Below are 11,146 nucleotides of genomic sequence, written 5' to 3' on the forward strand. Positions count from 1 at the left end.
TCCACCTTTATTCTTTTCTTTACAATAAGGCTTTCAAATAAGTCATGGTTGTACGGCAGTGAAGCATCGGTGTTGAGCACTGATGTCATGCTGTCGTTGATGATGATGATGATGATGATGTGTGAAGGTTAACAGTAGACGCAACAGCGATGACAAGTGAGAAAAATCCGTATGAGTCGGCGAGTGTGTTTACACCGTGTTTAAGTGAATTGGAGGAATAATCAAGCTAGTTTAGAGGAATCTTTACGCCTAGCGAATACTGTATATAAGACAGCCTTCAGGTCAGGTTCTGATGAGGCGGTGCCTCACTCCTAGGCCTCCTCTAACCCGCACCTCCATCGCGAATTTCCGAAAGGCGGCGTGGTGGTAACGCTCAATCATAGAATGGATAGACATTTTGTCTACAAAAGGTTGTCAAGAACCAACCAGGTTGTTGATTTATTGAGTCGGACCCTGAACCGTCTCTTTGTTAGCTACTGTGACGGTGAAGCACCGTCGTTTGGCTATAGTCTTAATGATAAATTATTTGCGCTATTTAGCAATAGTCCGTAAGTGTCTGACGTCAAAACGTCAGCGAAGTGACCACGGAATCCCGACCATTTCCCCAGGGGCACTTCGGCAATCACCTTTGGCACTTTTTTGGGCAATTTCCTTTAAAGTAGTGTTGCATGGTTGTGGTCTGGGTCTACCCGGACATAATTCACTTTTATAACTTTTTTTGTGCTTTTGAATAACTACAAGCCTTTAAACACACTCTGTTTGCTGTCTGCTGTAGATTCCAGTTTAGTATCGACTTGATGGACTTTCTTGAAGAAATACTCCGCTTTCATGAGGCAATTATTGCTGCTGTGGAGCTAGAGGGCGTAGCGGTCTGCACTCCTGCGGCTCAGTGCAAAATGAATCCCTTGCTTCTTTGTCTTCAGGATGCAGCTGCGGTATACGATCTTATTGTGCACATTTTATTCAAGCTTCACGAACTTTTGGGGATTGATGCAATGACTGGGCATCGGGAACGGTTCGCATATTTGCATGACAATCTGGCAGCATTTTTCCAGAAGGCATCCCGTATCCAGTATTTCAAAGCATTGGTTCAAATTCCTTCTTTGACACAAGTACGTTGGCTTTACCATTCAGTGTTCAAGCTGTTGCCTTATTCCATTATCGATCAGTGCCTGAATTTAGCTTTCTATGTTGCACTGTCCTAATGGCGAACTGTTTTCCACATGAAGACTGAGTTCGGTGAGATGTAGTCACCTGTTTTTTTCAGGTGGCATCAATTTTTGTGTTAGAGAAACCGTAATGTGGTGAAAATATATGAGAAATCATCTAGACTGGTTCTATATGCACCTTATTTCCATGAATCGGATGTTGAACTTGCTGTTTATGAATGCGCTGTAGTTAGTGGTGATGTCTGCAGTATGTGCTTGTTCACATGTCTCTAGATAAAACCTGACGCATTTGCAATAGGTGATTTGCACAGTAGAAGAGGGTTACTGTGCTTACTTGTGGGCCGTTTTCCTCCCAAACTGCAGTTTCGAAATGAATATTCTGTAGGCTCATGGTTTTTTGATTTCATCCCATGGTTTCACAACTCTTCTGGGCAAGAGAGTGACTGCAGCGGTTGCTGGTTTTCTTACCTAGTCGTAGTCAAAAGTAACACTTGTGTTGCCACTGGTTGCGTGCTGTATTGTGCATCATAGTAGTACTATTTTGGAGTTTACTGGCTGATCTTTCAGAACTGACATTTGATAGTTCAATATTCTGACTTCTTTTAATACTCGCGTAATCCTTCTTAGATATGCGGAGCTGGTGTTTACTATTTCCTGTTCTGGAACTGGTGACAGCTTCCTGTCTCAATATTTAGTCCATGGTGGCCCAATGTCATCATTTCATCCTTTGAGCACTTAATGTGCGTTGGCTTTTTGCTTTTATAGGGTTAGGCCGTCAACTTCTCCGCCTATCCGTTTCGTCCCTTTTCATCTGCAGTGCCACTTTAAGACGAATGGTCTTAAGTGTAAGACACTAAGGCCCTAGTTTTTATTACTGTTGCTTCTTTTCTTCTAAGGATAATGATTGTATGCCGGATTTTCCACCTCCATTTATAGTGTCCAAAGCTCTAGTGAAACACGTTGTCCAGCTGTTTTGTGTCTCTAATCGTGAGAACTCGATATGAAATAATCCAAGCCATCTGGGCACATTTTCATTACAGTGTTTTGTCACAAAAGAGACGTTAGTTTTTCCAGCAAGCAAATCATCTCGATGCTATGTTTATTTGATGACAATCGGTAGATTTGTCACCGAAATTTTTCGAAAACAAAGACAACAAACTAGCCAGCGGAATCTAACCTTATTATCCGTTTGAATGATGAAAGCAAACCGTTAACACCTGCATCCTCTCTATCCATAGCCCTTGTCAATTGTACTACGCAGTAAAATAGTCTCCTTTCATGGGTACCATTTTAATTCGTATCTCATTTAGTTAATATATTTGATTTCAAGGGAGATAGTGACCGAATTCATTCAGTACAAGCTAGACGGAAGCATGGCGAAACGAGCATGTTTTCCTTAACGTCCATGACTAACCACCCATGAAGTTCCTTTCAGACTTTGCTCTTAAAACCTTTCATGCAACGCAACCGACTATGGGTCTGATTGATAGTTGTCCTACCTCAGCTGGAACCAGTCGTGGGCATGTCGCCTAGACGCAATCAATAATTCAGAGGCAGACTCTGGCAGATTCTGGAGCAGGATTAGTGGATCGATGCACAGCACTTGGACCGCGGAACTAGTAGAGTCCCCGCAATCCTTAGCAGGCTTATAAGTAGCCTCAGAACTGATTAACCTCCCTTTTCGTCGTTTGCAAATACTGGTGCCCCTTCTTAGAGAACGGTTTTGAGAGATGAACCAATTGGTCTTTAGATACGGCTGTGTGAGAGGGAGATAGCTTAGTAAATTTCATAGGGTCGAGAAACGTTGCACTCATCGAGTATCCATGGTCTTTATTCTGGGTGGCCTTTTTAGAAGGTCTGATGCTGCGTCGTTTACGGCAGTCAAGCACCAGTATGTATTGCTATCAATGGTGAGGGTGATGGTAAAGTGTAACTTGATTTGGCTCCACATTGAGTTTATTCCAGTGGTCACCAGTCACCACACGTTACCCGCCAAATGTTTCCGGTTTACCAATCTCAAACAACACTAATATGAATAAACAATGGGATAGATATACTTTGAAACTTGACCACCTATTGTGCCGCTAATAAACTTGTTACTTTTAACTGGACCATTACTAGACGTTGCGGCAAACAAAATATGAAATCGGACTCCCTGTGGTGACCATTGTTATTGACCATTGATATATGTTCCCATATGTTTTCAGCTGACTTGTTTTGGTCGTTCGTGACTGCCATTTTCGTGCATGACTTCGCTTCACCTACACCACAGTCATTTACTCATACTTTTGGATCTGTTCCGTGCATAGTTCTCTTCGGTAAACGTGACTGATCTTTTCGGCCGTTTATTCGTCTACTAAAATGGATAGGCTTTGAAACATTCCTCCTGTTTCCAGTGTCTTTTCCCTTTTCCACCTTTTGCAGACATCATGTTTTCACCGTCTTTGCCACGAATTTGCACGCTTGCAGCATTCGCTCCTTGTTGCACTCTTTTATCGTACGACTGAAAATCACAGATTCCTCATGGTCACTAACAGGTTGGTACCTTCTATTCTCTCCCTTGTCCCTTAGAGCCCACCTGACTTCTGCGTTGGATCGGAGCTTGATCGACATAAGTCTTTTCGAGTTGCTGTCATAGAATCTCATTCTTCGGAAGATGAGTCAGAACCACATCCCCCAGAATCTTCTTTCGATGGTGTGGCTGCAGTCCCTTCACGCTCATCGCCAAGTCCAACGCGTAACCCGCCTGCAACAAGTGCTGCAACCACAGATAATCAGCTGTTACCTTTAAGTGATGAACCACCCGACTTCTCCACATTGGTAAGTACCTGATTTCTGTATTTTCATTGCTGTACGGATGGACCCGTGGAGCTTTCGGCCTTCCAGGCTCTGTAACTCTAATCTTTTTCGGTTGTTCGTTTGGTATGTTGTAACACAGGACATTACAGTTCACCTCAGGTCAAATCAAGAAAAGTGGAATATATCAGCGGGGGTTAGTTCCCATCCTTCATGGGTGCAGGGAATATGACGCAGTTGTCGAATTAATTTACACAAGGTGATTGCACACTTGCCGAAAACGAGTCAGGTTACGTGAAAGCATACCGTAACAAGCTTACAGAGTTCATTGAAAACGATTTTGTGAGTTCAGCGTGCGCATGATTTGTGGTTCAAACTGACGGGTGTCAGCAGATTTTTCAAGATATTGGACAATTGAAGTGAATCATATTTTCATGAAGGAAACTACTCACAAGGTTGCTAGAAACTCTTCAAAAGCCCACAACCGGTTTCGCGCTTCCTATTCGGGTTCTTCAGGTAGACACAATCTTCGTCAACCTTATGTTCTACGAAATTCGCAAAATACACTCATTCTCACACCAGTTTGGCTCCGGCGAGAGAGCTAGCTGAATCCTAGCTGTCTCATGGGTTGTCAATGTTTTCAGTAACCTTATGAGTAATGTTACTCTAAGAAAATACACTACGATATTTCAAATATCGTACGACGAGAAACATGAGGCGGCCTTTATGCGGCATATTCCGTTGAAGATTATCATAAACGACAGATTCAGCAGGGCTTCAGGTGAGTTTCCCGTGAAAACCAAGTCTATGCACAAAGAGTGCATATGTTGACTTGTTTTCTTCAGGATTTGGGAGCACTGATTTTTAATTTTTTCTTTGCTAACCCTCCCTCTGCGTGCAGATCCAATATCTGTCATCCCCCAGCCATTTTAATAAAAAAGCAGATATTTTCATTCACCACAGATTATTGGTGATACTTGTTCGTATATTATTGGACGGGACGCTTGGTCTACAGTTCAGGGAGGGCTTTTTATGGAAATTCGCGCAACACACCACGTCGAACACGTATTAAGGTTAAGGCTTCCGCATTTGGAGTTTTGGTGGAAGGTGCTCCATTTAAAATTGCTGGATTCCAAAAGAAGGAGGAGAACGTTCGTCGTTAAGGAACCCTACTTGAAGCAGCCGTATTACTGATTAATGCGATGTAAAACTTCAACGATGTGCACCTACGGAGTATACATATCCCTATTCCTCATTGATCCATACAAGTGCAGCCGTCGACATGGACAACCTTGTTGCTCCCTCATAAAAATCTATATGTTTCTAGGTATTTATTACCCCGATGCCTGATCTACATGTCGCTTTTTTGTACCTACAGTTGACCAATTTTCAGGGAAGACTCGATGAAATTCTGTTTACACATTGATGGGCACTTCCTGATCTCTATTTCCGATGGGGTCGTTGGCTTGTTTGCTATTGAGGGAATCTCCCTCCCAACGATTTGAATGGCGCTTCCGGGTACTTGGGGGTCAGTTTGTCATGACGAAAAGTTCTTTGTAACGACGATCCAGGATACTTTTATTTGAAGAGGATCTCTGTGATGACAGACACATCGATCAGAGAGAGACTGACCTGGCTATCAAAATAATGATAGCTGGCTGGGACGTCGACACACTAGGTTAGATGTTGTAAACTTTTCCAATTTAAGAAAAGGCTTATGATTCAGGAAGCATAGAATCACAGATTTGTATGCCAAATACACCCGCTGAATGATAACTTCGTGATGTACAGATGCGTGGTGGAAGCATTTGGAATAATCAGGTATTTTTGTTCCAAAAGCATTCGTCCTTTCTGGCTTTCATCCAAGAGACCTTTATCCATGTTGGATGCAACCCAAAGGATGAAATGCTGTAATAATGCAGAGGATGTATCAGCTATCTGTCGTGAAAATGCAGACAGGAGCTAATCACACTCAGAGTAAAAACCGCCTTATCTGGACGGTACGTAGGCCGGAGGCATACCTGTGACAACAAACAGGATCACGAGATCGTCTGAGGCAGTCTTCAGTCTGTTGTAATAAAACGAAAGGTGTTCTTTTCAGAAGGGCTTGGTAAGCAATCGGCAGTTTTTTAATTGGAGAACGTTTCGCTTTTGACACAAAAGCCTCATCAGGCCAACTGAGCAAGTCACCGAATTGGCCAGATTTTAATGCAAACGGGGAACCAATCAGTAAGTCCTCTTCAAACTAGATCAGTGTTGAATATCAATTAACGGCTGTTGTCGGTTAGTGTGGTTGTCGAAATCTTGGAGGAGTTTCAAATCTCTTCCGTCTTGTTTCTCAATCTTCCACTTCGGGATGCTTCCATTGATGATTCAGCGCGGCTGCCACCGGTAGAGTTTTGCTGATCTTCGTGGGCTTGTGAGTGTTGCGACAATTTGGTTGGAAGCAGATGGGTAAGGTTAAGTGGAATTCAGCTGATGATTATTCCTCCTAATAATCGCATACCAACACGTATTAGCTCGACTGATCCAGGACTGTTCTCCACACGCTTGCCAGTTCCACGCCTTCTATTCTGCAAACACTGGGATGTTTGGCGATTTCTACAGCCTCGGTTATCAGTCTCTGTGACATGGACCGCAGTCCTCGCCTCAAAACCTCAACATTTTCTGAATCTATTTGTTCTCATGTCCAGTGCGTGTTCCGCAATTACCGAGTCTTTCAGTAACGCTTGATATTCGTCCGCGTTTCTCGGCGGCCTTTTGTTTTTCTTCTTTGCTCTACGGTTCTGATATGAACTTGCCTGGCGACTGAGAATGCTATTCGGACAGAAGCGTCGGGTGGCTTAACTAGATGCTTCAAGCATCTTTTACTGGACATGTGGTGGTTCTCCCAGTTTGCCTCTACTCTTGCCAACCGAACGTAGTCACTTGAGAATTTGCGAACACATGGTCCGTATTGGTTAAGCCACCGGACGCGTCACTAGGTCTTGCCCGACTGGCATTCTCAGTTGGAGATCAAGGAAAAAGAGCCGATCGGAAGCAATTTGAAACTCCTCCAACGCATCAGTGAAAGATTTTGGCAACCACACTGACCGACAAGAGTCGTTAACTGACACTCAACACTGATCTAGTGCGATAATACGAAGAGGACTTAATCACTGGGTCCCCGTCTGCCTTATAACCTGACCACTTTGATGACCTCTTATCAGATGACTGGGATGTAAAAACACGTTCGAGGTTTCTGACATTGGTTACTCTCAAATCTCCGTTACTAATAGTAGTTCGGTAGGGAGTGTTTCCTCCTGGATCAACCACTATCAGCTGAATTCCGATGAGGAATGTCATGCCTCTTCGATTCTGTCTTATTAAGTTACCTTTCCTTGAATGATACCAAACATCATACCGATTGTTTACCAAGCCCCTTTGAAACGATGACTTCCCAATCGGTTCCAAACTATTTGCAATTGAATGGAAGGTGTTCTTATTTACTGACAATTTGTTAAGTTTGGTTCTACAGTGGGAAATTTTGGAGAATCGTGTTGAAGGTAATCGGCAGTTAATACCATCGTCGCTGATTGATGAAATTTATTGATGAGGCCGGATATCAGAACGGATCATCAAAAACAGTATTTGCTAGATATTTAGATGTAGAGGCCAGATAAATGCTCACTGAATGACTATATTGGATAGGATATATATAATCTTTACATACATATTATATATGCCCAGGACTAGATGAAACAGGATTGTTCAGTGATCTCTGCGGAGCCGCGTCTCCTGCAGTAGGCGTTTGTGACTGTTTCGAACAACATCCGGATAGCAACGAGACCTTATTCAACGATATTACTCTCCTATGCATGAACAGCTGCAAGGGACTTCAACACCATTGGCGATTTGCTACCTGTTGTTCTTCGGCGTGTGCTCTTCCTTCGTTTGTCTCCTAGCTGTCGCAAAGACAGGCTGCTTCAATCATCCCTGTTCGAACTGTAACTTTTCGTTTTGCAGGACCTGATATCAGGACCACCCTTGATGGCGCACGATGGAACAGCTACACAGCCTGCAGTGGAAGAACACCAAGCTGAGGTGCTGCACAACAAACGTCATTCCAGGCGTCTTGGTTGCGCACAGTATAACGAGGAGTAAGTCCACTCCTGGCTACTCAGTTCCATTCTTTGGCCCTATCGTTTACTGATCGTTGGTGTGAAAGATGCTAGTTTTTCAAGTAGTACCAATACTTACAAAGGAAGTAGGTTTTCTTTCAACCAGTGATTCGCATGTCACGCGTTACGTCGTCCGGATGTATCGCAAAAATCTGTGCGGCATAAGAACACAAACTGCTCAAATGCATATCTTTATATTTCCGGTTCATCATTGTGCAATTGGTTCATGACACCTGTGAATTTCTTCCATTATTCTTTGTTAGGTCGATGCTTAAATGAAACTCAACTTACGCTTACAGGTAGTTTGGGTCACCATGTAACTGCTAAGGTCAACTGAGTTAGTATAACGAAATGCTGTTCGTGTTATTGGGATGAAATAGAACGTTTTAGCAACGGATCATTGTTAGTGAACGTACTTTAATCTTACCCGATATTCCATGACATTGTTTGCATGACGTCCACTTTGCTTTTCACTCGCTTTTATGGCATTCTAGTCACGAATTCCTTCTCGAAACGGAGCTCCTCAAATCCGAGGTTCATCATCTTAAAGATGAGGTAAGTATATGTTGGCGTCGCTGCATTTGTCTCGGAAACACTGTTGTTCGAATCTTCAGTGGTGACCTCGCCTTTAGTCTTCCATTGCCAGTCCTAGGATGACCTGCCATCACTAATGAACTAATAAATCAAGCCTCTGCGCAACGATGGCAAGTAGTTCTCTCCCATCATATTTGGCCGACCCTTTGATATCTACTTGTTAGTAAGTCTCCCAACACGGTGAATTTGTACTATTTGTAAGGTAAGGTTTCGGTGCTCATCATAACATTATCCCTCTGATTATAAGGCGAGTGTTGTGTGCTTTGTTTTATTGTCTAACTTGGGGGGGGGGGGACGACTAGATTGAAGAAAACTAGATGTTGGTGATCCATTCACATAGGTCCTGTCACTGCAGTCCCGTTGGGGCGGAAACTACTCAATCGTCATATTGACTTCTTGTGAAAGGGTAACTGGTGAAGGTTTTAACCGCTTGTAACGTTCCCTTGCTTGATCAATTCTCGATGCAGCCCTAATCGCTTTTTCTTAGTCGGATTACCTCCATACCATCATTCGGTGGCCGGAACATATGTTCCTTGTTGTGCTGTGCACTTCATGACAGTTAATCATCCTGACAGAATTCAACTGGCCTGACGACTCCTTCTTGCCGGATACGCTCCACTGCGTTTTCATGCCCACTCCAACCGGTATTCTTATCGATGGGCGAGATGGTTCAGTGGTTAGAGCGCGAATTTACTGACCGGAAAGTTCGTGGTTCTAACCCGATCTATGCATTTCGTCTTCCCCTATATAGGCTTGGGGAAACTGGCAGTATCCCAGCCCTCGTGCTTCATTCTGGTATTGTGGCAGTTAGGCTCCGAAGGGGTGTTACAGCTGAACGTATCACTTTATTCTCCCTTGTTGAAAAGAAAATGACGCAAAAGCGAATTCTACAAATTCCGCATCCACCAAAAATGCCCCACTTCCGTCAAGCATCGTGGGAGGTAGGGCTATTCCAACACACTATCCAATGCACGGATCTCGGGGGGGGGGGGGGGGGGATAAATCAGTATAATAATGCTATACAAGTTGGGTTCTCGTCACAGGAACCAGGGGTGCAACGGCGGAAGTTGTTTCCACGACTCAGCCGGACCGATTAGTTGACTTACAATTTCTGCTACAGTAACGTTTTAACATTGGTTGTGGCTTTAGGCCAAGTGTGATAACACCAGATTACCCCGCTCGAATGTCATCTCTTATCTGCATCGCCATTGTGCATAATTAGCTAGCGTCAAGCTACCTGTCCCTACAAGAAAAGTCATAATGTATCCACTTGGTAGTAAATACCGAGGTTATCTTACTCACTAAAGCCAGATGGGAATCGAGGCACATATTCTCACAGGCCCGGTTCAAAGCTTGATAACGTCGGGGAGCCTCTGATAGTTTAGGCAAATGATAAATTTGGGTTATTGACAACAATGTCATTGTTATGCATCCTCTTGGGGGATATGGGACAACTAAAAATCACTTCTTTCTTGGTTCTGGGTGAGGGTTGTTTCCTCAGGAGTGAGACAATGAGAGAAATTCCATGACGCTAGCATTGTCTGATCAATGCGAGCGTTGCCTTGAGGAGAAGTACTGTCCTGCATGAAGCTCGATATACTTCACTATTTCTGAATTCATCCTGGGACTGTTGGTTATCGCAACCATATACCTTTCTTCGTCCGAGAAGTTTTCTGGCAGAAAACAGGCCCTGTTCGTTATACACCACATTGTATCGTCTTCTGAAGGGATATTTGATCGTTTAAAGGGGTTTCTTCAAATATCGGCTGATATTTGATAAATGTTTTTGTACCATTTGGCTGCGATTCTTAGGTGAGTTTTTTCAGATCCGATCACCACCTTGTTAATCCTTCCAGTGGATTTTACTTACTGCACATTTTCTTGGAGGTAGGACGCATGCTGTCGAACTTTTATCAGACAATCCAAGCTCAAGACACGATTGCTGTACGGTTCAACGATAATTCGCATGGTACGTCGTTAAGTCTGGTCGGTTGCATTTGGCAGCAACTCGGTATATCAAAAGGCTGGACTTTGGATTTCAGTCTCTACGCAGAACGAAGAGTTTTTTTATGGTGTGGTTACATAACTTTGGTTCGCAGACCAAGGTTTCTCCTTCTGTGTTATCTGAAACTCACACTGATTCTCTTTTTCATGTTAGACCCTATAGAAACCCATATTTTAATCGCTGCTTTTTATTTTGCATATGTAGCATGAGCGATTTGTTAGCTCGCTCGTCGAACGGATCAAGGCCTTGGAAAGCGAAATTCAAGATGTCGTACAGCAAAAATCCTTACGGGAGGAAGTATGTTCCTACTATGTTTGTGGATGTTCGGTGGTTTCCAACGCCTCTTATCTAACCCGATACCGACAGATAACTCTGTGCATTCGAAGTTGAACTCTGGTGTGGTAGCGGATAAGGTTCGTGCT

General features: G+C 43.5%; 2 protein-coding genes across 2 annotated transcripts in view; one reads left to right on the top strand and one right to left on the bottom strand.

The window, feature by feature from the left end:
• Positions 1-1,560, bottom strand: part of T265_04200 (hypothetical protein) — a gene marked incomplete at both ends in the record, with an annotated part of 15,173 nt that extends 13,613 nt beyond the window's left edge. Inside the window, one exon of the mRNA XM_009168882.1 lies at positions 1,504-1,560. Coding sequence (XP_009167146.1) covers positions 1,504-1,560 — 57 coding nt within the window. The remainder of the gene's footprint in view (positions 1-1,503) is intronic.
• The window catches only part of T265_04201 (hypothetical protein), a gene marked incomplete at both ends in the record, with an annotated part of 53,070 nt that overhangs the window by 7,746 nt on the left and 34,178 nt on the right, over positions 1-11,146 (top strand). Inside the window, 5 exons of the mRNA XM_009168883.1 lie at positions 776-1,112; positions 3,741-3,989; positions 7,971-8,104; positions 8,620-8,680; positions 10,929-11,021. Coding sequence (XP_009167147.1) covers positions 776-1,112; positions 3,741-3,989; positions 7,971-8,104; positions 8,620-8,680; positions 10,929-11,021 — 874 coding nt within the window. The remainder of the gene's footprint in view (positions 1-775; positions 1,113-3,740; positions 3,990-7,970; positions 8,105-8,619; positions 8,681-10,928; positions 11,022-11,146) is intronic.

The sequence above is a fragment of the Opisthorchis viverrini genome, assembly GCF_000715545.1.
Source record: "Opisthorchis viverrini unplaced genomic scaffold opera_v5_66, whole genome shotgun sequence".
In the NCBI taxonomy this organism is placed as follows: Eukaryota; Metazoa; Platyhelminthes; class Trematoda; order Opisthorchiida; family Opisthorchiidae; genus Opisthorchis; species Opisthorchis viverrini.